The 26,921-nt window shown below is 38.8% G+C and overlaps 3 protein-coding genes across 4 annotated transcripts; 1 reads left to right on the forward strand and 2 right to left on the reverse strand.

Annotated features, from left to right (window-relative positions):
- Positions 1-252: 252 nt before the first annotated feature.
- ube2a (ubiquitin-conjugating enzyme E2A (RAD6 homolog)) lies at positions 253-5,018 on the forward strand. The gene is made up of 6 exons (XM_046850260.1): positions 253-479; positions 727-807; positions 1,808-1,833; positions 3,266-3,355; positions 3,493-3,581; positions 4,786-5,018. The coding sequence occupies exons 1-6, from the start codon at positions 436-438 to the stop codon at positions 4,912-4,914; spliced, it is 459 nt and encodes a 152-aa protein (XP_046706216.1). The 5' UTR covers positions 253-435; the 3' UTR covers positions 4,915-5,018.
- Positions 5,019-5,894: 876 nt separating this feature from the next.
- Positions 5,895-13,298, reverse strand: nkrf (NFKB repressing factor). 2 transcript variants are annotated; one of them, XM_046850258.1, is made up of 3 exons: positions 13,154-13,298; positions 11,996-12,120; positions 5,895-8,733 (listed from the first exon to the last, which is right to left on the reverse strand). In XM_046850258.1, the coding sequence occupies exons 2-3, from the start codon at positions 12,102-12,104 to the stop codon at positions 6,521-6,523; spliced, it is 2,322 nt and encodes a 773-aa protein (XP_046706214.1). In that variant the 5' UTR covers positions 12,105-12,120; positions 13,154-13,298; the 3' UTR covers positions 5,895-6,520. The 2 variants fall into 2 exon arrangements, with proteins under 2 accessions (XP_046706214.1, XP_046706215.1); XM_046850259.1 differs by lacking the exon at positions 13,154-13,298 and adding an exon at positions 12,332-12,508.
- Positions 13,299-16,167: 2,869 nt separating this feature from the next.
- On the reverse strand, positions 16,168-22,738 carry arr3b (arrestin 3b, retinal (X-arrestin)). The gene is made up of 14 exons (XM_046849880.1): positions 22,720-22,738; positions 19,920-19,975; positions 19,742-19,802; positions 19,607-19,651; positions 19,256-19,452; positions 19,113-19,172; positions 18,908-18,984; positions 18,672-18,807; positions 18,480-18,564; positions 18,309-18,381; positions 17,283-17,417; positions 16,647-16,754; positions 16,447-16,496; positions 16,168-16,331 (listed from the first exon to the last, which is right to left on the reverse strand). The coding sequence occupies exons 1-14, from the start codon at positions 22,736-22,738 to the stop codon at positions 16,324-16,326; spliced, it is 1,110 nt and encodes a 369-aa protein (XP_046705836.1). The 3' UTR covers positions 16,168-16,323.
- Between the last annotated feature and the right edge of the window lie 4,183 nt (positions 22,739-26,921).

Genomic DNA, 26,921 nt, shown 5'->3' on the forward strand with positions numbered 1-26,921 from the left:
GGTGTAAACGTCACTATACCAAGATTAATCATGTTCATTAGAGGAGTGTGGGCGATACATCTGGAAATGTATTTTTAGTATTCTTGCACAAACACACTTAAGACACTTTTAACCGAGTAAAACATTCAATCGAAGTATTTGTTAATATAGCACTGTGCAGTTTGATTCATATGTGACCTAATGGCATCTGTGCTAACTCTTTGTAACCAGTTTCCCCTACACGCATAATTAAATGGTATGATCCAGTCCTAAGCGGCTACCTTACACAAGTTCAGACAGCAGGCAGGGAGGCGCCGCTGGCTAGCAGTGAGCTAAGCTTGGTGTTCGCTGTAGCTGAAGCCGCCTGAACACCACAAACAATCTATATTCTCTCCGGATTCAATACATAAGACGGCGATACCTTATGATTAAGTTTCTGTTTTCGAATTAAACAATATGTCTACTCCAGCACGACGGCGTTTAATGAGGGACTTTAAGCGGTAAGCGGGGTTGAAAAAAAGGAGAAAAAAAACAGGGCCTCGGTTGTTTAGAGGGCTGCCGCTATCTTTAGCTTGCTAGCAATGTTTCTTGGTTAATCAAACATGGCGTTTTTTTAATGAAAAATAATAGCAAAGATATTTAGTTATTGTAATATATCGGCACGCAAGCGCTTCATAGATGGTGAACATGATTAGAAATCATATTTTCGTTCAGTGTCATTGGATGTTTTGTCTACTTGTTTTTCAGACTGCAGGAGGATCCTCCAGCCGGAGTCAGCGGAGCTCCATCAGAAAATAACATTATGGTCTGGAACGCTGTCATTTTTGGGTAAGCATGGCGAATCAACCTTAAATTAACACGAGTTACACCTAAGCTGTTTACTTTGCAGCCGTCAGATGTTACCATGGAAGCTATTCTTCATATCCATGTAAAGAGGTTACCGGTCAGAGTAGTTTGGTGGGTAACTGTAGGTATTTCCTTATGGTGTCAGTGATGTTCGCACTGTATTTGACCAGATGTTACACACAAAATCTCCTGTTTGGTCTGAACTATGCATCAAAGTATGTGGTAAATTAATCTGGTAAATCAAGTTTTATTTTGTACCTAGTGTGCAAGACCAGTCAAAAGTTTGGACACACCTTTTTAATCCATGTTTTTTCTTCGTTTTATTGTTTTCGACATTGTAAATTAATACTGAAGACATTGAAACCATGAAAGAACATGTATCGAATTATGTAGTCAACTGAATGTTTTATATTTTTGATTCTTCAAAGTAGCCACCTTCTGCCGTGATGATCGCTTTACACACACTTGGTATTCTGTCAGGTAATTGTGGAGGCCAGGTCATCTGATGCAGCACTCCATAACACTCCTTTTTGAGCAAATAGCTGTTACATAACCTAGAAGTGTGTTTGGGGTTATTGTCCTGTTGGAAAACAAACTATAGTCTCACTAAGCGCAAACCAGATGGGACGACATGTTGGTGTGGTTGCCATGCTGGTTAATTGTGCCCTCACCACCAGTGTCACCAGGAAGGCAAACCCCCATACCATCACACCTCCAAGCTTTCATCAAAGCCAAATGTAGCTACTTTAGACCATAAAAATATGAAACACATTCAGGAATGTTTAACATTTTTATTTACTACATAATTCCATGTTATTTTATAGTTTCAGTATTAATTTACAATGTTGAAAATTATAAAAAAAAAATAAAGTAAAAAACATTGAAGGAGAAAGTGTCTCCAAACTTTTGATTGGTCCTGTGCCTTTTGTCTTAAGACCATTCTTCAGCGAGTAACAGTGTTTTAACTTCTTTTGTCTTTTAGTCCAGAGGGGACACCATTTGAAGATGGTAAGAACAGACTTTATCTATTTCACTTTTCATTTTGTAAAGTAGATGAGACATTGTGTTTAATAGAAAGGAGCTTATCTCTGATTAAAAAATGTAAGCACTTAGTAAATACAGACAAGCCAGTTATTAGTGATGGAACTACAGCGACTGCAAGGGTCCAGTTTTTAAAATGAAATGACTGTGTAAAAGGCAGGATATTCTGTTTTTAGGGTCAGTAAATAAACCTATTATGTAATGGGTTTTTATTTATTAATTTTTTATTATTAACTGTCAAACATGGAAATCGCAAAGAACTATGAAATGTTTTTTTAAATGATAGTATCTAAAATAGATGTCCTTCCAAAGGTTTTTTTTGTTATACAAGCATAAGAACTAATGGTACTGGATGCAGCTTGAACATAATTTTAACGTTGTATTGAACAATGTAATTAACAAAAATGTAAAAAAAAAGAATTGTAAATATGAGGTTATGTTACTCTTTACTTCTGTGCTGGTAGCCATTTCACCGTAAGTCTCTAAATCCATATACTTACAGCTAATTCCCCCTAAATCCATGTAAGTAAATGTTGTCACCGGTATCATTTTTCCCCCTTTATCTTTACAAATGTGGGGATGTGCAGTGGGTACTAAAATCTTCTAAACTATTGAGAACTTTGAGCTTCAAATAAAAATCCCTCCAATCTGAAGGTATGATGGCAGATTCCTAATTTTAGCTCAAATCAAATGCAGTGTTGCAATTCCAATGAAACAGGAGCAGCCTCTCCCCCCTTTTAAAAGAACTAATTTGAACAGTTAGAAATTGTTTACTGGTTTAGTTTTCACCCGCACCTTCAATTACATGTAAAGTGGCATGTGGCGCATGCAGTGTTTAGATGGGAGGAAATGGGCAATGCTCTTTTGTTGACTACTATATAATTTATGTTTCAGCCTTTGGTGCGACATAACACTGTGGGTGATATTTTTACTTGATGTTAACACTAGGATTGCTAATAAACCAGTTTCATAGCTGCAGCTGCAGAGTATACAGCACAGCGGATATCAGTGCAGATCTCTGAAAAACAGCAGTTCCGAAAATATGTTTAGGCTAATGACCCACAGAACATAACTTGAATTTCATGGGTGCATTAAAGAGCGAAAACATGTACATAAGCCAGTACAAAAATGTGAATGAATTGCTGTAAAAACTGCATATACAAATAACATACAAAATTCCAACAAGCCGTTGGCTCACAATTTAAATAAAAGTATGGTGTAAAAAGAAGAAAAAAAAGAAATGCTAACACATGCTGCTGCTTAAAATGATTACCAGCACAGGTAGTACAGAGTTAAATAGCAGCATGTTGTACCTCTGCAGCTGAAGCAGATTCAATTGCTTTATAGAACAATTGATAAGTCAACACTTATTTTGATTTCATAATCATTTCTTCCCCAGGAACTTTCAAACTCACAATAGAATTCACAGAAGAGTATCCGAACAAACCACCCACAGTCCGATTTGTATCCAAAATGTTTCACCCGAATGGTAGGTTTTATTTCATACTATAAATGTCATTTTGTTTCATCTATTTTTTTTAGTTTAGTACTTAATACTTATTCACAGCAAGACCACGGCTTTTACTTTTAAAAACCTATATATAACTTTGTTCTTTTGTTTTTTAGTTTATGCAGATGGTAGTATATGTTTGGACATTCTTCAGAACCGCTGGAGTCCAACATACGATGTCTCTTCGATTTTAACGTCTATACAGGTATTTACAACAAGGCAAAATTAGCTGTAACACACCAGGTCAGAGTTATGCTTAAAATGCGAGTACGCATTCAGGGAGCGTAGCTTTTTTTTTTTTGTTTTGTTTTGTCCCCCACACACCTTGAGACCTGATCTCTAGTAGTTGGCATGTCAGAACCAAAAGATCAGTTTTTAGTGGTATTTTGTTAAACATCTAGCAACCTCATGAATACTTTTTTTTTTGGGGGGGGGGGGACATATTTGGACAAATGTAGAAAATCTAAACATCTGAATTGTGCTTTTGATTAGTGCTAGTAATGTGTAGTTTGAGAAGTGGCAATCGTTCATTCAGTCTGTGGGGGGGCATTGTGTCACATTGATACTGTTCTTTCTATGTACCGTATTTTCCGGACTATAAGCCACTACTTTTTTCCCACGCTTTGAACCCCGCGGCTTAAACAATGAAGTGGCGAATTTATGGATTTTTTCTGGATTTTTCCCGGTTTCACAAACTTAAAGCCAAAAAAACTGATCCCCTTAACATTAGACCAATGAAATTGCCGAACAGGTTCAGGTGAACCAATTAAATATTTTTTATTAAATCAGATGCGCTCCCACTGAATCAGGCTGCACCACATCATAAATATGGATGCGGTTCCTCTGACATTTGACCTGCCCCTCACCCGGACTGTCAACAGGAAATGCGAATCATTCGTCACTCTGAAAACAACCGGGCATGAAAACACGCACTTCACCTGTGTTCTGAGCTGCACGGCATCGGGAAAAAGCTTCACCGATGGTGATTTTTAAACCCACGACGATGCCAAAAGAAAAACTCCCGAAATAGTTTTGAAAGGAAGGAGGAAGACGGTGAACAATGGCTTTCTTAGTAGGCTACTGTTAAGATACAAGCCGTGTTACAGGCAATGTCTTTTATTAAAGCCTGTGTAAAGTTCATTTGTTTCAGTGTAGGCAGCTTATAGACAGGTGCGGCTTATTTATGTTCACAATTAAAATCTTTGTAAAATTCAGTGGGTGCGGCTTATATTTGTTTGCGCTTAATAGTCTGGAAATTACGGCATATCGGTGCTAAATTGTAATAAACCTTTTTCCACATTTAAAAACAAGTAGAAGTCCACAAGTAGAAATCTGGCCTAATGTGACATTCAAATAAATATGGTTGGTTTGTGTTTGAATGTTTACATTTACATTTTCACCCCTTGCAGTCTCTCTTGGATGAGCCAAACCCAAACAGTCCTGCAAACAGCCAGGCAGCTCAGCTGTACCAGGAGAATAAACGAGAGTATGAGAAGCGTGTGTCTGCCATTGTAGAACAGAGCTGGCGGGATTGTTGACCTCGAACAGTACACAGTGTATGGACAAAACTCTGCCTCGGCTATTCAGAGGAAAACCATCAAGTAAAGAATAAAATATACATGTCATGTTTTGAATACTCTTATTGCTCTGTAGAGTTGTGAGTTCTGTAGCTGTTGCAAGATTAGGGTGCTGTTGTGTCATGGGCTCCCTCTTCATGCTCATCTCAAGGTTACAAGCTTTTCTTTGATTTGTGTGAAAGCTTTGATCACTGTGCAGGAGTTTATCATGAACATATGCTGTCTAGTTTTGGTTTGATCCTGTACTGTGAGCTGATTTTATTAGATAACTAACTGGATGTAAATGGACGTGGGATTGCAGTGAATCAAGCTTTATCGAAGATCCCTGCTTGCATTTATTGGGCTCTTTCTATTTGTTACAAAATGTTTGTTGTTCTGAGTCACTTCAAGTGTCAATCTAAATTTCTAAGATTTACATAGGTTATCACACTTTGATGAAAAACAGCTTATCTATGAGAATGGTGTGCTTAAATGTTTTACACATTTCTGAGAACTTACCTTTTAATTTGAAATACAAGTATTGTTTCTCAAACTTTTTTTTTTTTATATATAAAAAGGCTGCTAAATCCTGATTGGAGAAGCAGCCTTCATCTTTAACTCAGACTCTGAAATATGTAACAGTGGTAATGTATTTTCAGACTGTACTTCAGTATCCCAAATGCATGACTATTTGGCCATTTTCTATTGTTCCCGTGTGGATCACTTATTTCACAGACTGGTCATGATGCTGTTTGCATTTTTGAAATATTCATTTAAATCTTTTGGGTCATAATTTTTCAAATGCACATTGGAGATGAATTTGTACTTGTATTCCATGTCAGAAACTGTACATTTTCTCACTTCTTGTAAATAAACAGTAAATTAATCTGTGACCATTGGGAATGCAGCGTAAATGATTTGAATTCATTAAATGAAATAAGAAAAAAAAACAATCAGCAAAATATTGACCAGATTAAGTCCTTTAATATACAACAAGCAAACACAATAGATCTCACAAAAATATTTGTGAGCAAAGCACAACTGCTGCTCAGGCATTGGTCTAGGGAGAGTGGTTTAGATAACTAGTGTTTAATGATACCTTGGGTTTTTACAATAACATTAACAATAGTTACCTGACTGTAATTGGACATGAAACGGTAAAACTTTTCATGAGTTCTGCTAGTTTACTTTTTTTTTTTAATAGCATTTTAATGATCCAGCACATAACGTGCTACCCATCATGAAATGTTTATGAAAATGGAATGTTTGATAGGACATGCTGCCATAGAACTTACTACCAACATGTATGTCCGTAAAAATTACAGGATACAAGTTATGACTAATCTTATTAAGTAGCTTGTGTACAATATAGTGCCTTGCTCAAATTATTTCTGAAAATCTATGGCAATATGTGAGGTGGGGTAATATAAACAAAAAAAAATGATCATCCTGCCAGGAAGGCAGAAGCAACTGTTAGTGAACACTTTTTTTTTTTTTTTTTGGAAAATACATTTTAAATTGTTTTTCAAACCAATAAGCATATATGCTCTACTTATTCATGGTCACAGGTAGGGATCTCTGTAGTCAATCATTCAGGGGCCTGAGGTTTGACCAGCTCATATCGTCCCACCTGACCCTCTTGAAGCAATTGGCCAATCAGTTGATCCTTTTGCACTCTCCGGCTAACCACAAGGAAACGGTGTCTTCCCTGGCCATAAGATTTGCTCCTTAGCCCATATTTTTGGGAGACCTGGTGAATCTGTTTACGCTCGTCATTATTAAGCTCGGTGGAGAATCGTAGATCATCCTGGCGCTCAGAACAAGCATAAGTACGTATCATTTCCTCAATATCACGCTTCGTCAGGTGACCATGTTTCTCTATGTCCATACCAAGTCCTTCCCTAGTAAACTGTTCCTTAACCATGATGGGTTCGGCTATGCCTTCTCCCTCTCGACCCAACCCACCACCTGTCCAGCCCATCTTGCGGAGCAACTGGTTACCAATATTGTCCTCTTTAATTTCCTGACTTGTAGCTTCCTCCCCTCCACGAGCCAAAATTTGATTTCGAGAAATGGCGTCTACATTGCCCTCCTTCCTAAGGTTTGACTTCACTACAGCTTGTGTACGTTTTAGTGTAGCAATGGCCTCCTCGGCTGCAGTGTGTTTAACAGTCTTTTTGGGACCAATACTTTCGGCCACAAATTGACCCTCGATATAGACTTCACATCGCCAGCGATGGTCTGCCAGCACTGTAAATTTGTAGTCTGCAGACACCTTGTTGAACTGTGCAGTATCGTTAATGATGCAAATGGCATTATCAGAGTTTTCTAGAATCACCAGTTCACTGAGCTGTTTCTTTCGCCCACCATATTGGCTAAAACCACAAACAGGCTGATCAGCATTGGGGGGTCCTTGAGAGAACTGCTGCTGTTGGTATTGATCCTGTTGTTCCTGCTGTTGGCGAACCACCTGGTTCATCCGGAGCTTTTTTACAGCCTCCTCAGCCGCCGTGTGTTTAGAGCTCTTTTTTGTCCCTCTGCCTTGAGCCAAAAGTTCACCTTGCAAGTATACACTACACACCCATGCAGTGCTATTAGGGACGGGATCAAAGCTATAGTCAATTTTCATACGGTTATATGCGGCAGAATTGTTGAGGATACATATAGCATCATGGGCATTTTCCATTATGACAAACTCTGTCCAGTGTTTGCTTTTATCAGGCACATACTGACCCTTTGTACTTGGTGGTGGGCTGTCTTCTGGGTTACGTAGAGGTGGAACTAAAGGTGGAGTGGGTGTGTTTAACTGGCACACTACCAAGTCATTTACGTAGTTACGCTTATATATACGTTGTACTACACGGACCTCCACTGGTTTCATGACAAGTTTCACAGCCTGCTCTGATGCACGGTCCCTGGCACCGTTCTTGCTGCCAGAATAGCCAGTTGCAAGATACAGGCCAGAACATCTCAACTCACAGGCATAGCCCTCACATGGTACTTTCTTGTTCTTAGGAAGGTCAGATGGTGGAATATCTTTCAAATTAACATAAATATACTCAGGGTTAGTTTTACAAGCCTGAATGCTCCGGCTGAGGATGAAATTGTAATTTGGACCATCAGGTCCACCAATGAATGCAGGGTCTCGCAGTGTGACTGCTACAGCAGATATAACCCTGGTCAATAATCTTTGCTTCTCATCAACTGTAGCTTGAGCAACTGGGGTTGGTATTGATGGTGTAGGGAGCAGGCCAGGACTGGCTCTGCTTGGGCTGTCATAGGCTCTAGACAAACCTTTGCTAGATGATGGTCTATCCTTATGTCCAAAACCCAAGCCATGCCTTCCAGAATCCCAACGTCCAGACCTCCCTCCTGCATAGCCATCATATCGGCTTGCTTGAGGAGGCGAGTTTGCCTGCCTTGCACTGTGTGCCTCATATCTTGATGTGTATTCCTGCTGCATTTTTCCCATAAAGTTTGAGGTGCGCCCTCTGCCACCATAACCATAACCGCTCTTGTTGCTGAAAGACATGTCCTTGCTTCTACGATCAGCCCAAGAGTCAAAACCATATGATGAGGAGGGAGGATGGCCATAACCATGGCTAGTGCTATGTGGTTGGTCTGGCTCCCTCTGCCTTATGCTATTCACCTCTCCGCTCCTACGCTCTCTCTCATTTTCTTTTTCATCAGCAAGCCCCAGTCCACTAGTGCTGCTGCTGCTGCCACTGACAAAGTGTACCGGCTCAAATCGTGGTCTTGGGCCAAATTTGGACACAGGCATCTTCCTCATGGGTTCTTCACCTGAAATGAACAACAAATTATTTTAGTTCTTACCTATTAAGTGTCATATCAAACCAGCAGTGACAAATCTCTATAATCAAAGTGTCACTGGAAAAAAATTGAGATTCCAACTCATTTTCAGTTTGCCAAGCTACTACAGACAACACGAAATTCAAATAAACATTATCAAGGGATGTACAAGTCAAACAATAAAACAATATGAAAGAGCAGATCAAAACCAATGTACAATAAATGACATTAAAAAAAGATGTTTAATTCAACCGAATGACAAAGACTGAAGACACCCTAGTAAATCTACATTAACAAATCAGACTAGCAAATTTACCTGAACAATTGTTTTTATTTATAATATTTTTAATTGTGATAAAAGCTATTACATGCCCACACCTGTATATAATGCCCCTGTGCACATAGATTGTTATAACAGCAATCTGGTATGGGACAACTAAAATCTGAAATGGGCGTAATTGTCAGAGGTTCACAAAACTTTCGGCCAGATATTGTAGGAATTATCTGAACAGGTTCATGAAGCAAATTAGGCCTGGGCAAAAACAAGCTAAATGGATTTGGCTGCAAACTGGGCATCACCTAGGTTTATGAAATAGCTGTATAGCACTTATATAATATAAATGTATATAACCCTAATAACTTTATTAGAAGACATCTTCCTAGAAACATTTTTTAAACATAAAATAAATTGTCTATCAGTCAGAAAAGTACTTGGTAATTATATTATAAATGATAGTAAATGTTAGAATCCTGTGCTGCTCTCTTTGTAGTATTGTCTAGCTAATATTGGATCATTTATTAACCTATTAAAAAAGGTGCATGGTAAATGCTCCATATTGCAGGGCTAACTAATACAATTAGAGTCAAAGTTTCAATTGTATCTTATTTAGAAATAGTCGTTGTTTTAAGCAATGTGTTTGGAGGAAAAACCTTTTACAGCCAACTTCAAAAGCAGCACAGAAATGTTTACTCGTTTATAACAAATGCTAAATCAGTACTCTATTGTACTATCAAACAAAAATCAGTTTGCAAGGCAAATATTTAACAAATTCCAATTTTCACTGTTGCAAACATACAAATGCAAAACACACCAAATAAACATTCTAATTCAATTATTTGTTATTTTGATGCTCCATCTGCCAGCTCTGAATTTGATTAGACAGCTTTTAATTATTGTACCTTATACAGTGGTACCTTGACCTACGAGTTTAATTCGTTCCGTGGTCAAGCTCGTATCTTAATCTCAAAATATACACATACATATATATACTATATACACACATACATATATACATATACATATACACATATATATATATATATATATATATATATATATATATATATATACATATATATATATATATACACATACATACATACACACACACACACACACACACACACATATATATATATATACATATATGTGTGTGAATATGTATACACATATACATATTTTGCGCCAATGCCGAAATGGCATTGGCGCAAAAGTGTAATTTAGAAAATTGCAGTGCAGTGCTGACGGCTGGTCTCTGTTTACATGGACCCCATGTCAATCTTTTTATGGACATTCCTGAATATTTCTTCACCTACCCCATCCTATTCCATCAAAGAAAACATGGTACAACTAGAATAAACACTGCTAGGGCGTGTTTTTTTTTTTTTTCCTTTTTTTTTTTTTTTTACAAGGCAGAGTAATTTATTACTGATTAAGGGCATAATGCTGCCATAGAATAAATTACATTCCCTGTGGACAGGACGATAAATACATCTGTATGATGGCTGAAACCTACTTACTAGACTGATTTACATACATCAAGAAGATGCCGATATTAAAGATGTTAAATAACTAACACCAGTAATCGCAATCAGCTGGGAAAACCTGTTACAAAAAATATCCAGACATAAATCACTAAAATCTCAACTGACATGGAATGAGCAACTGTTACAGAAGCATTTTTAACTCTGCTTGAAAGGTGTGCTCAAGTGGCACCTTAAATTTTGTTTAGGTTTAAATGTGTAAAAAATAAATAAAATCTATCCATGTGCTCCTAACTTATAAACCCATTAAGCATCAGCGGAGACATTTTAGTGATTTCCAACAAATATCCTGTATTTTCTGACTAGGGCAATGATGCAGTTGATTATTCAGTCTCATCAACTGCGTCAGTCAGTCAACACACTGTGTACTTTCTGAATCTGATTTGAGTAATTGGATTATTAATTATTATTGTATATTTGACCTGTTGCCTGTAATTAGTTCTAATCACTTACACTCGAACCACAAATGTTAGTTCCTCTTACATGCATAAGAAATATGGCATTTACCATTTTAGCAGGAAGGTGGGATGGCTGCCCCAAACTTGCACAACGTTGACAAAACATTTTTTGTTAAATTACAACATTTATAAAAACCGTCATAAGAGTTCATAAGTTGAATAGCTTATTCATGACAATCCTTAATAATTGTCTAACTCAGGGGTCACCAACCTTTTTGAAACCGAGAGCTACTTCTTGGGTACCGTTAATGTGAAGGGCTACCAGTTTGATACACAGTTTTCAGTTTGATCTGAAATAACAAATTTGCTCAATTTACCTTTTATTATATGTTTTTATTAATAATTAATGACATTCATCTATGTGAAGACACTGATCATGTTAATGATTTCTCAACAATGATTTAACAAAGTAGTAAAAAGATATTATTATAAAAGGCCTGCGGGCTACTCATGTGGTCTTTGCGGGCACTACGTTGGTGACCCCTGGTCTAACTGAACTCTGGTGGTCATTACAGATATTGGGACTGTGCACTCTATACATCAGCAGGGACCGTTCCAAGGCTTAAAAAAGTATATATTGTTCATTGTTCATTATCTCTACTTAACCGGTAGAGGCCTAAAACAGACTAATGCCCTTTATATCAAGTCAAGTTTATTTCTAGAACGCTTTTCACAACGGACATTGTCTCGAAGCAGCTTTACAGAATTTAAGAGTTAAAGTGAGCGATGTGTATTTATCCCTGATGAGCAGCCATAGTACTGTGAAAAGGAAAAACTCCCTTAGATGTTATGAGGAAAAAACATTGAGAGGAACCAGACTCAAAAGGGGAACCTATCCTTATTTGGGTGAAATCAAGATTTAAGTATTTAGTAATGTACTATTCGTTATGTAGACTTCTTGAGTGTAAATGGTTTCTGTATAAAACTGAATGCAAACAAACTGAAGTAACATCAAAGAACCTGTTACCTACTTCCATCAGATGAATTCGGCCTCTTTTTTGCTTCAGCACTTGAGACTGGTTCATACGAGGGCATTTCGCCAACATGAATCCCCTCTGCCATCTCAAGCACTCTCTGCATCAGTTGTGGGCCATAGCTGCCAGACAGAGCAAGAAACATGCATTTACATCATCAATTGAAAGCTTATAGATAAAATAATGACCACTGTCTGCAGGTTAGACACCAACACGTGTGAGCTAATAGTGCCAACAAACATCACAATTATAAACAAAATGCTTTATATAAGAACTTTCCCCCCTCATTTTTCATTCTAATCCACGTCGATGCTGAACACGTGGTTGACTCACACTATGACCAGATATAGGATCTGATCTCTGCCACTCGTGTCATAGTTTGCAATGTGTTTTTGCTCATAAACCGCTTTCTATGCATTGAATGTTTATCACTTTAAATATTTGTTTAAAGTCGTCCATATGGAAATACATTGTGCTAAACAAAAACGCAATTTCCACGATGCGGGCCAAAGACGGCTCAGATGAGTCTGTTTCCGGGTGTGCAGTACTGAGCATTGTGGGAAACTGAAATATGGCCCGTGGCTGAAACCTCACACTGTGTAGCTTGTGCTTGCTGATGGAGTTAGCATCGCGTAGACATTACCTAGCTACACAACAAGCAGCTTTTACAGACACATCACCCCGAGCAATTGATCTATATTTCAGCCCTATTTCAGGAGGACAATTTATTCACCTCTGGTATCAAATCAGAAAATGAGTCTCGCACTTATGACACGTTTCGCGACGTAGAATTCACAGACCCGGAGCTAGCAAACACGTCTGCAGGCTAACTCCGATGAACGAGTATACTAGAAAATCCCTCAACCAACACTAAAAACCTCACAACATGTATTAAAGCGCAATTTATTTCTTTGTGCTTTCACGGTTCAAGTGTAGGTCACTTTAACACGGGTTTAAATAGTAAAACAGTCCACTTAGTAACACTGGCTAGTTACGCTAAACTATTTAGTCAATCTGGTTTAATGGAGTGACGCAGTCAATGCCTTTATAATATAATAATTTCAGCGTTTCAACCGATAAATTGACTCCAATGCGTTGATATGAAGTCCATATAGATTAATAATGCCGGTAAGTAAGTGCTCTGAGCTGCATTACCTTAGTGTCGGCGAATTTCAGTGGGTTTGTGAGCCACCAACGAGGAAGACACCGTGCAGTCGCACCGCGTCTCCGCTTTAAAAACCCAAGCGCGCAGAGACACCGCTAGGCTAATGCTAATCCTTATCAATAGAGGGCTAAACTACAAACCTGTCATACACTGATTCAGTTTAATAACATTCGCACTGTCACCACTGCTGTTATTAAACAGCGTAACATCTTTTTGAAATCAGCTAGTTTTATAAAGACCAATTGATATTAAAATGACAAAAGACTTTTAATATAAATTCAACAATTTTACACCCATAATTATATATTACACAATCCTGTATATAGGCCACAACCGTGAAGCAGCCCGTAGTAAAAACATATTTTTATTTTTATTTTTTATAATTAATTGGGTTAATTATTTTAACCCTGTTAACAGAAATGAGTATATTCTCTATAAATACACTTTACTCTAGAAAATGTATTTGCTTTGTTTAAATCTTTAACTGAAGAAAAACACTGATCTTTTAATGCATAGGTTTGTAAAGAAGATTTCTGTGTGACGCCTGAGACACACTTGCCATTAAATATATACTGATATATAAAATGTTTGAACTCATGTTTAAAAACACTCTACACATTAAACAAAAACATAAAAAATGTGCCTTTTATAAAGAAAAAATGAGAAGTAGGAAAGACATTACAAAATAATCCAACATGGGGTGGTGTGATATGGTGTGATACGGCTGATACCACCTAAATATAACTATATATATATATATATATATATATATATATATATATATATATATATATATATATATAATATAACCTAACTATAAATGGACATTCGGACACTCTTAAGTCTGGTTCCTCTCAAGGTTTCTTCCTTATGCCATCTCGGGGAGTTTTTCCTTGCCACAGTTGCCACCGGCTTGCTCATCAGGGACAAACTTACTTATAAAGAACATATTCACTTTTAATCACCACATTATCCACCACATATGTAAAGCTGCTTTAAGACAATATTCATTGTTAAAAGCGCTATACAAATAGTATTGAGCCACCTGGTCATAAGTATGGTATTTGATCTTCGAGCATTGCATTCGACATTTAGTCTGAATTTGCTCTTGTAATTCTCTCCATTCTTCTGGGAAGATGTTCCACTAGATTTTGGAGTGTGCTTATGGATATTTGTGTTCATCAGCCACAAGGGTATTACAAAAGGCAGGTACTGATGTAGGTGAGGTGAGGAGGCCTTGGATGAAGTCAGCATTTCAATTCATCCAAAAGGTGTTTAGTAGGGATGAGATCAGAGCTCTATAGCAAGCGACTTCCTCTCCAAAACATGTAAACCATATCTTTAAGGGGCAGTTTGGAAAAGAACCACATATAGCAAGAAAGGTCAGGTGACCATATATATATATATATATATATATATATATATATATATATATATATATATATATATATATATATATATGGTCACCTGACCTTTCTTGCTATATGTGGTTCCTTTCCAAACTGTTAGCAAAAGCTGGAAGCACTCAATTGTATAGGATGTCTTTAGATGCGCTATAATAAAGTTTTACATTCACTTGAATTCAAAACCCAAACCTGTTCCAGTATATATATATATATATATATATATATATATATATATATATATATATATATATATATATATATATATATATATATATATATATATATATATACACTATCTCCCAAGACTTTTATACTGCGGACTCAAAACTCCTTTGTTAGATGTTACATAAATATTTCATAAAAAAATGAATGACATGTGATTATCAAATTTTAATGACATCTAAATCTGTTTATGACTAATTTAATATGTGGAGCATCTGCTCTACCATTTGTTGTAAATGAGCTGTTATTATAGGAAGATTAAGCTATTAGAATGAGAGGACCAATTTAAACCTGCAGTTAAAAACAGCAATAACTACTGTTTAAGTTGTGCTTCGATTGCTTCTGGAATGATCTGTTTGAAGAAACATGTAGGTTAAGGATATCAAACACAAGTTGATGATTTTCATTTTAAAATAAGTAAAATTCACTGTCTTGAACGGGAGTAAAATATTGTTATTGTTGATAAAATATAATTATATTGTAATCTACAGGGTTATTTATGAAAAAAATTCATGATATCATCGCTGCTGCCTATTGATGTGCATTTTACTCTGATGCGCCTAATCTTAGTTAATTTTGCAACAGTTTTGTATAAAAAAAACTAGGATTACATCTTTTGTCTTCTGTGAGAGTAAAAAGATATGTTGATCTAGTATCATCACTAAAAGCTTTTCTTGAACTGGAAAGGCTCTCCTTCCATCCTGTTTGAAAAACTATTAATTTATCAATTTATTTTTTTGCTATTTATGTTCTAATCTCTGAGTAACCTGTTTTCAGGTGTGTATATGATTATTATACTGCGGTGCTAGTTTGTTTCATTTTATAAGGAACTACATTAACTATGGTGATGCAGAATGTTGTGTTGATTCTAGGCATTCAACAGCCAAACCAGGTTCCAATTGTATCAGACCCTGGATCGAAACAGGTAATTCAATCTTTGTTGGCAACTCTAGGAGTTAATTAAAAAATTTGTTGCAGTAGCTGATGTGTGAATTTCAATTAATTGTCTTTGGTTAACCACTCCTGTTCTGAAACCATGAGCTATACTACAAGAGATGACAGAGCCACCTTACAAATTGCTCCAATAATGTTTTAAAGCACACATTGTATTTACGCACCAATTGGGCATCCAGCAGTTCACCCTGACATTTACTGCCATTTCCAAAAAACTGCTGCATTTGTTTCCTACTTAAAAAAAATACAGGATTTTCAAGGTAGTAATTAGTCTATGAGTATATGATCAAAGATTTGCCACCAAGTAACATTGAAAATATTTTCCACATCCAATGTATATAACATGAATATACTAATTAAGTAATTCATTCATTCATTCTTCACCAGAGAATCCGGAGAAAGACCACTAAATCATGGAAAAGTAATACTGTTTATTTATATTTATTTTCAATTTACTTAATAAAGAACCAAATTCTGTACAAAAAAAATTAAGTCCACATGTTAATGGCAAAAACAACAAAGAAAATATAATTAATGACATTATGCTTGAATGCAGCTGAGATGTAGGGTATGTCCACTTAGTCATCTGTTCCAATTGAGATGCATGTAGAAAAAATATTGTCATTAGTAGTCTACTAAGAAATAGGCACTTAGAAATAGATAAGCACTGTGTATTATCTAATATCAAACATAAACAACACCTTTTGGTTTTGGTGACATCAAGATCAGAGGTATTTCAGCAGTAACATAACTGTAAATGAAAACATAGTACAGTAGCTTAGACAATTTAAAGAAATGCTTTATACATTGCATTGCATGAACCATACATATACATTTACATTTGTTGTTTATAATTTATATTGTTTATTATCAACAGAAAAAAACTTTTAGTATTGTTGACCTGGATATAAGCCTTCCCCAGACACCATCTTTGGCCACCATGAGGCTGACTTTGATTTTGTAAGACACCACAATGCCCTGCACATCTTTACATGTGTCAGCTCTCAGACTACAGGAGGAGAAAATCCTGATTATTATCATGTATGGCACAAAGTAACACAAAGGATTCTTATGTCACAAGGTAATTTTGGTAAAAGGTAATATTTTAAATATTTTCCTGATTTCATTGTATTATATAGTACAGTACAGTGTATTGTATATATCATGCTGGCTTTTCACAAGCATACAGTTTATTTACAACCTTAATCTATTAATCTATTAATCTTAATCTATTCATGGATGTGGTGAGGGAAGACATGCAGGTAGTTGGTGTGAAAGAGGCAGATGTAGAGGACAGGGTGGTATGGAGTCGCTGTGGCGACCCCTAATGGGAGCAGCCGAAAGAAGAAGAAGAAGAAGAAGAATCTAATTCACTGGATACAGTGTAAATGCATCAGTTTCATTCGAATAATTCTGAAAAAAATATCCACTAAGTCTGCAAAGCATCAGGAAGTCCTTTTTCTTATTTGTCTCGTTATTCATTTGCATTTTGTGAGATAATGTTTAAGGCCCATGTTACGATGGCTTTTTGACTCACATTGTGGATGATGCAAGATTTGTGTCTTCATCTTTTATCCTGCCATCTAATGCCAGACCATGTTTCTCTTTATTGTTGAGAAGAGGTGTGATTACGTATTCCTTGTCAAATGTAGTTTGGCCCTTTACTTGATCCCTGGTAAAAAAAAAAAGAAAAAAAACCAAACAAAAAAAGATTCAATATTGAGTTATAATTGAAGTAAATTGTGCATATTTTGTACATACAGAGGGTGATACATTAAAAGAAAAGGTGGATCTGATAAAGTTATTCTTACAGAGCAGCTTGGGAGGGAGTGGTCTCTGTGATAAATGTTCTATCCATGTCAAGTCAATCCGCATAGGTTTTTATTGTCATTTATACATATTAGAACAAAAGGTTGTTTTGCCAGGACCATGGTGCAACACAAAATATAGTGTACACTTCACAAGACTAATAGGATTTTGTGCTTTTACAGAATATCTGGCAAGACTATTTGCATGATCCAACCATAGTGACAGGTGGGGCAGTGTTCAATTATATACAGTATATCTGCCATTCAACAAATCTTAATATTCACAAAGTCCTCTCAAATTTAAATCTATTATTGAAAGACTAAGATTACATTAGATATGGGCATCTGCTAAATGCCATAAATGTATTTTTTTTTAGCTAATCATTGTACCTGAATCTAATTCATGTTCGTAAATGGATCATTTAAGCACAATGTGTATATGACATACACAATTTACAAAAATACATTTATATTTTGAAGATTAATGGATAGAATAATAACCATAATTCAAAAATAAGTGTGCACTATGATGTCCTTGTTCATACAAAATATGTGTCCCATATGAACAAGAATGTACCCATTCCTAATGCTCAATCATTTGCGATATCTTTTAATATCAGACATTGTTGAAAAAAAGGTTTATCTAACACCTGTTTTAATAAATCTCTAGTGGCTTGATATTGTTTTTTTTATCTGTCACCTGTTTGTAGACCATTCACAGTGTAGCCTGTGCATGTAGAGTCATCTAGACTCACCGAAATTCCTCACAGAGAACAACTTTGGTGTATTTGTCAGTTGAGTAGAGCACAACATCTGCTGTCTGGTCAACTGTAATACATATTCACCAAAAGAGTACAATAAATGAGTATGTAGGAGTGTTGTTTTCCAAATACTTTGTTAATATTATTTAAATTAATCCATCTTACTGGAAATTTTTATTTTTTTTATCACTTTATTGGTCTGGTTGTTTAATTTCACTCTGACCTTGATTGGATCTCCATGATAGTAAACCTGCAAAAATTATTTGGAAAGATTATAAATATTACCTTTACCATTTTTCTTTTTTACAAATATATATATAGCATGTGTAATTCAATTTGCCCATATAATCTATATACCTCCTTCTCTATGGAGACCTCCAGGTGAATCGTTTTTTCTGAAAACATGAATTGCTTGTAGATATTCACCTCAGGTCCAGGTAGCATTTTGTCTGGTGCAAATTGGATTTTGCGAATGATCAATTGACAAGTGTCCCTACACACAGTAAAATTAATCAATGCATAAATTGATATGAATAGATATATGAATAGATATAATTTCATTATTAATAAGGATAAATTAGGCCTATACACACTTTTTGTCAATTTTCTCATTTGGATCATCAGCCTCATTAGCAATATAGGCTTTTATGTTAAATTCAATGCCACAAGCCTGCAATTTAAATGGAAAGAAGACATATTGCAGTGAGAAGGAAAGAAATGATAAGATATAATGTGTATAATTGGCATAGTGTGTGTCTTGGGAGATAATAAAAGTAGAGAATGGGAGGGTTGCAGTACCTTGCCTTTGTCCCTTGCTGCTGGCAGAAAATATAAAGAGCAAGGCAGATTTGTTGGAATCTTAGAAAACAGGAAACACAGATTTCAGGGCATTTACCACACTAAAAGACAGTATGTACACAGTATTGCACAGATTAATATACATTAAACGTGAAGGGGTAGGCTCCCTCTCCTGCTTTCTTCATAAGAACATCCTGCATAGGTGTGATAGTTGGTTTGTCTCCAGCAGGTGGGGGATAGATTTGAATGTGCTGGATCCAAATGTCTTTTCTGAAAGACCAACTGATCACATCAAATTCATCCTTCCCATAGTGGAAGAAACAAGCCAGCTGCACAACCACTACAACAAAGAAGAAATGAATGCATAAGACTGTGCACTAATAATCTGATAATGTGTTACTAACAATTCCATTCGATAGATCTGATGCTATAAATGTTAATGTTAAATGATGCTCATAATTCCCAAAACTTGAATAGTTATGTATTCTATATACCTTTTCTTCCATTAAGTTTGGAAGTGTCCACCTTGAGCACCCCATCTGTAAATGGAGATTCACATATTTTACCTATTATTGTCTTAAAAAATATTCAAATATTTGCATTGCTTACTATATCCTAGCAAACCTTACCCACAATGTCAACATTCTCCACGTGGTCCACAAAGTCTCTTTTGCCCAAGTAAATACAAATCTGAAATAAAAAGAATTATTAAGCTGCCACTCATACCTGTGTTTTGTATGTAAAAAAGACAAGCCATTATATATGCTCTGAGGGAAGGTAGCAGTTCAGTGAATATGGAAGACTTACTGAGCCATTTGTACTGTTCTTCTTATACACCCTGTAAAAACATATATTTGGATATGCTATAAAATATATACTATACAGACAAAAAATGTTGTAAAACCTTAATTTTGTAGCTACAGTGGAACCCGGTTATCTCGACCTCGGTTACCTCGACAACCCTATAAAGTTGACGTTTTTGAAGTGGAACCGCCAAATTCTCGCTTTTTCTAAGCATTTTTTATCGGTTATGTCGACTTTTTTTTAGTCGCCGAACCCTAATATCTCGAGCACAAGGGGGGAAAAATTTGCCATTTAACGTCGGTTATCTCGGTGCAGCCGCAGAAGAACTTCATGAAGTGGCGGAAAAATCAAGCCTTACAGCTGCTACAGGTGTTGTATTGTATACTGGTGAATCTCTGCTGTTAGTTAGTGCACATTTGCCTTTTGTTGTTAAATGTTATGCGATGAACGGGAGGCGAAAGTAGAAGCGCGGCGCTGAACAGCACACGGGAGAACGTGGGATGAGCAGCAAAAGCATAGAATGAACACCGGCAGGATCGGGGGGAATCCATGATGCGCTTTGGGAAGAAAAGCGCAGCTGTTGAGAGAGTGCCGGTGGGAAGGCACGTACCGGGATACACATGCGCGATAACAACGACCGCCGTGAACCAACTTATACCAACAATAACGGACAGTGAGAGTGTGGAAGATTAAATAGGAGCTGGTGATGATGATAAACGAGCACCATATGTGCGCGATTGACCGGCAGGATCGGGGGTAATCCGCGGTGCGCTTTGGGAAGAAAAGCGCAGCCGTTGAGAGAGTGCCGGTGGGAAGGCACGTACCGGGATACGCATGCGCGATAACAACGACCGCCGTAAACCAACATATACCAACAATAACGGACAGTGAGAGTGTGGAAGTTTAAATAGGAGCTGGTGATGATGCTAAACGAGCACCATAATTGCGCGATTGAACCGGGGAGCTTCAGAGAAAGCGGCCGAGAAAGCACCTGACACGCTGAAGGGAGCCGAAGGGGGCGTGGCAGGTGGATTCCTGACAGATAAACATGTACTGTATGTATTTTTAGAGCATGCCTTCATCAAACAAATCGCGGCAACGCTGTTGTGTAAAAAAACCCTTCAAAAACACGTGCATGCACATTCTCATTTATTAATGCACATCATGTACATAAAGAAATTTCAAGTATGTTAATATATTGCCGCCATTTTGATTTTCGTTTATCTCAATCATCGGTTACCTCGATGCTTTTTGGCAACCCCCTAGGACATCGACATAACCAGGTTCCACTGTATATGCGGTTCTTCCCAAAATTTTTACCACAAAGTTGAAGACCACATTTGTATACAATGTTTTCAGATGTGGCAGCAATAAATCTTTCCTTCATTTGATCTAGGAGACCTAAACCTGTTCTAGCTTGACAGTGCCCCAGTGCACAGTGCGATCTCAATTGAAGATATACATGAGTTGGAGTGGAAGATCTTCAGTTCTATAAAGCTCTGACCTCAATCGTACTGAACACTTTTAGGATGTCTGCAATTGGAGATGAAATGTGAAAAACAAAAAAATTATTAAATGTTAAAAAGAACATACAAATTTTGTGGTCAAGTGTCCACAAACTTTTGTTCATATTGTGTATATGACTTTATAATTCTATATTCAACATTACTTACATTACATTAGCTCAACATGATTAACACTGATGATATTGTTTCTTAAATAATAATTATAACCAAGTTTATTTTGTATCAGTGGTGGGTTTTTCATTTTTTTTAAAAATTTATTATAGCCCCTATTGCTTGAAGCCGTAGCTTTAATTAATTACACTGCGATTAGGCTACTCCAAGTGCCCTAGCAGGCCAAAGATGTTTGCATTTTTACGTACTTTGAATGGCTTGTCAGAGAGAATGCTAGTCAGAGCCTGCAACCCGCATCAAGCTCTAAGCTTTTTTCATTCCACAATGGCTGACAGAGGAAAATAGAATTTGATTTGGTCACAGATATACTTACAAGGACATTTACAGGATAGACTTTTCAAGAAAAGCTGCACATCATGAGGAAAGGTCACTCAAAACAGTTCTAAACAGTTGTTAAGCTTTTTCATGAACCATTTTCTTTCCTGTCAAATTTGCATGATTTCAACTCAAATTAAATTTGAAATGAAATGCATGGAAAAAATGCAAAAAAGAAATTAAAGGAAAAAACCCAGGGTCATTTTATGAGGTTAATATTGATGCTTCAGCTAGAGATGATGTGTGCAGGCAGTGCAGTTGTGGCTGCAGTAAAAGAAGGTGTTTATAGCAGTGAGGTCATAATGATTGTATTAAGAGTTGGATTGAGTTAGCTAGGACACCACTGAAGGCCTAGATGTAAAATGTACAGCCCACCTTAGATTTGTACATATCAAAAAACTATTTGTCAAATGTTTGTCAATTTTATTTAGCTGTATTAACAAACGAATTGCAAATGTATAGAGTGCATTGGTATAACTATTTATTCTTTTTTTTTTTTTTACAAAAATATAACCTAAACTCAAATTAAAGTATAACACTTAAGTAAACAGAAATTTGATTTATTTTATGAATTAAATATTATTAAATATTAAGAAGTTATATGTATACGGTAAAGTCCATGAATACTGATGTGGACACTGACAAACTAAAGTGTCTACAACATGACTGTCAGGGAACCACCGGCCACGCCCCCCCTAGACACCCGCAGTGCCTCACCTTCATACTAATCACCTTTACTTGTTTCCAATCTACACCCTCCTTTTATAAGGCCCCCGTTTGCACTCACTCACCGTCTGATTTACGGTTCATTCTAGTGATCATCCCTGGACTACCTGTGTTTCGGAATATACTTGTTTACATCCGGTACATGCTGCTTCCTAGCTTCTGTTTGTTTCCCAAGGCGAATAAACGTCCAATTCGTATTCTGGTTTCCGACTCTTGATCACAGCACGACAGAAGATCGGACCCATACCGAACACTCACCTCGATGGATCGGCAACCGGGTTCCGTTTCAGATCCCATCAAGGAACTCACCGCCACTCTCCGAGAGGCTTTCACACCGGCCGCCATCAGCGGAGTTCCACAACACACCTCCAGCAGCCCGATGGCTCTTCCGGCTTCATATTCCGGCGACGTGACCAAATGTAATGGCTTTCTCTTACAGGTCAAACTCTACATTAAAATGCATCTGCACAAGTTCCCCTCCCATCGATCCAAGGTGGCGTTTCTCATCTCTTTACTCGCTGGCCTGGGCGAGGGCGATATGGAGCACTAATAGCGCCATAACCATGTCTTACACGCAATTCGCTAACCACTTCACTGGGGACCTCACCATGGCAGATCAGCTGTTAAATCTGCGCCAAGGGTCTTTTCTCAGCTGACGGATTACAGCCTCCGCTTCCGCAACAGCTCTCCTCAGGGCATACCGCCAAGGGTTAAACACGGACATTAAGTTGGCCATGGCCATCTATGATGATGCACTTGCATTGGAGGCTTTTATTCAGCGGTCCATCCGCATTTCCCAGCACCTGGCAGCTTGTCGGTCTCCAGTGATGGAACCTGCTACTTCCCGCTTTATCTCTTCCACTCTGGAGCCCGAACCCATGCAGGTTGGATCCCATCGGCTGTTGAAGAGAGAGAGAGAGAGCATTGCCTCACAGTTGGAGCATGCCTGTATTGTGGTGATCACGGCCACTTCATTTCCAAGTGTCCTGCCAGACCCCCACGCCCCCATGGTGAGTTCGGTCGACTTCACCTCTGAAATCACCTATCTCTCTATACTCCCAGTCACACTGGTACCCCCACACTCTTCATTCTGGTCTCTGCCCTTGTAGATTCTGGCTCCATGGGCAACTTCATCTCCCAGGATTGCCTAGACCAGCTTCAGCTGTGCCGGGAGAGAGGGACGCGAGAGCTGGCCATACAAACCATCCAAGGGAGACCCTTAGGGCGTGGCTGGGTGAAGTACTGAGCCCCAGGGGTCATCCTCCAGGTTGGCCTGTTCCATCATGAAAATATTCAGTTTCTTGATCTGAGGAACTCCACAGCAAGCGTCATACTGGGTTGACCCTGGCTGGCAAAACACTTACCCAAAAGATGAACCGATCATTTGCAGACATATTCAGTGAGCAGGCAGCAACCTGCCTGAACCCCACCGTCCTAGAAACTGCGCCATAGACCTGGTGCCAGGTGCTAAACTACCTAAAGGATAGGTGTACCTGCTGTCGGTTCCGGAACGTGCAATTATTGAAGATTACGTTCAGCAGGCCCTCCAGGAGGGCTTCATCGCTCCATTCTCTTCTCCCGCCCCTGGTCTGGTCCCAGCCGCCCTGGGGGACTTACAGGGTGCACAGATCTTCACAAAACTGAATCTCCGCAGTGCCTATAATCTGGTGCGCATCCACCAGAGGGACCAGTGGAAGACTGCCTTCATCACTTCCTTTGGTCACTATGAGTACCGTGTCATGCCATATGGCCTGTCCATCTCCCCTGCAGTGTTCCAGACCTTCATGAATGAGGTGTTCAGACCGTTCCTACACCAATTCATGATCGACATAGATAGATGACATCCTCATCCTCTCCCGAGACCCGATCCAACACTACGGCCATGTCACACAAGTCCTGGAGTGACTGAGGGACCATTATCTCTACCACTATCTCAAGAAGTGTGAGGAGGTGCAGTTCCCAGGATATGTGATTAGCCCATCTGGGATACAGCTGGACGAGGGAAAGGTGAAGGCGATTCGGGACTGACCCCGCCCAGGCACCACCAAGGAGCTCCAACGCTTCCTGTGGTTCACCGACTTCACCAACCTATTTACCTCCTTGCTGAAAGGAAAGTCCACGACCATTACGTGGAAGCTGAAGAGGCCTTCCGGGAGCTGAAGAGGAGATTCAGTGTCGCCCCCTCCTATGACACACGGATCTCCAACTCCCATTCATCGTGGAGGTAGTTGCCTCCTCTACTGGCGCAGTTGGGGACCCCACTACGGCTCTGGCCCTGCGCCTTCTTCTCAAGGAAGCTCTCCCCCGCGGAACAGAATTTCGACATCGGAAACCGGGAATTCCTAGCCATCAAACTGGCACTCAAGGAGTGGCGTCATTGACTGAAGGGGGTGGCACAACCCTTTACGTTCATAACGGACCACAAGAACCTCAAATACCAGCGAGAAGCCAATTGCTTAAACCCCCGGCAAGCCAGATGGGCGCTGTTCTTCACTCACTTCCGCTACACCATCACGTACTGTCCGGGCTCCAAGAACGGCAAGATGAATGCCCTGTCCCGGCATTTTTGGCCCCGATGAACCCACGGATCCCAAACATATCATCCCTCCCAAGCGGATCCTCTGCCCCATCATCTGGGAGTTAGAGGAGGAGATTTCAGCAGCGGCGCAAAGAGAGCACACCCCCGCGGGGTGCCCAGAAGAAAGGACATTCGTCCCCGAGCCATGCTGCGAGTCCCTGCTGAAGTCAATTCATGAAGCCCCAGGTTAGATAGATAGATAGATAGATAGATAGATAGATAGATAGATAGATAGATAGATAGATAGATAGATAGATAGATAGATAGATAGATAAACTTTAATGATCCCGAAGGAAATTCCAAGTGGCCAGCCGCCCACACATAAAAACACAATCATTCCTAAACCAAAATAAAACACAATAAATAGATAAAAAGATAAAAAGATAAAAAGGTACAAGCAAATATAAACAATCACCCAAAATCAAAATCAAGCCAAGTTTCCCAGAATTCCAGCCTAATCAAAAGATAAAGTAAAAGCTCTCAACACAGAGTGTTGTGCAGTCTGATGGCTCGTGGGACAAAAGACTTCCTAAGTCTGTCTGTGGTGCAGCGTTGGGATAAAAGTCTGCTGCTGAAGCTGCTCTTCCTCTTACTGAAGGCCTCATGCATAGGGTGTGTCACATTGTCCATGATTGCCTGAAGTCTCGACAATGTCCGTTGTTCTGCCACCTCCTCCACTGAGGCCAGCTTCAGTCCCACAACAGAGCTAGCCCTCCTGATGATCTTATTTAGTCGGGTCAGGTTTTTCTTGCTTGTGCCGCACCAGCACACCACAGCGTACAGCAGAGCACTTTCGATGACTGATTGATAAAACATACTAAGAAGCTTGGTGGAAATATTAAAAGATGCCAGCCTTCGCAGGAAGTACATCCTGGTTTGACATTTTTTGCTGAGCAGGGTGGTGTTCTCGTTCCAGTCCAGTTTCTTGTCCAACACCACTCCCAGATATTTATAAGACGTGACCGTCTCCACCAGGTCACCGTCAATGCATATTGGCTGGGAGAGGGGGGGTTGTCTTCTGAAGTCCAGAATCAGTTCTTTCGTTTTTCTAATATTTAGCAGTAGCTGGTTCTGCTTGGACCAAAGAACAAAATCCTGCACCAGCTGCCTGTACTCCACCTCCTTGTCTTCCTTAATGCAGGCCACAATGACGGTATCATCTGAGAATTTCTGTATGTGGCAAGCCTCTGTGTTGTGTTGGAAGTCGGTCGTGTACAGAGCAAACAACATCGGAGAAAGAACTGTACCTTGAGGTACTGGCTTGAGGTTCTGGCCACCCGGGGAGAAGACAAACCTTACTCCTACCCCAAGCACGCTACTAGTGGCCCAGAATGAGCAGAGAGGTTTCCCGATTCTTCCAAGGCTGCCCTGTCTGTGCCATTCGAAGACACCATGACATTCACCCGCAGGGAAGCTGGTCCCTCTGCCTATCCCGCAACGGGTGTGGTCACACCTGGGGATTGACTTCATCACCGATCTGCACCGTTTGGACAGTAACACCTGCATCCTCGTGGCTGTGGACCGCTTCTCTAAGGCCTGCAAGCTAGTTTCCCTCTGTGGCCTGCCCACAGATCTAGAGACTGCCGAGGCGTTGTTCCATCACGTCTTTTGGAACTTCAGCCGCCTAGAGGAAATCGTGTCCGACCGGGGACTCTAGATCACATCCCATGTGTGGAAGGCGTTCTTTTG

Source organism: Silurus meridionalis, chromosome 5 (assembly GCF_014805685.1).
Source record: "Silurus meridionalis isolate SWU-2019-XX chromosome 5, ASM1480568v1, whole genome shotgun sequence".
NCBI lineage: Eukaryota > Metazoa > Chordata > Actinopteri > Siluriformes > Siluridae > Silurus > Silurus meridionalis.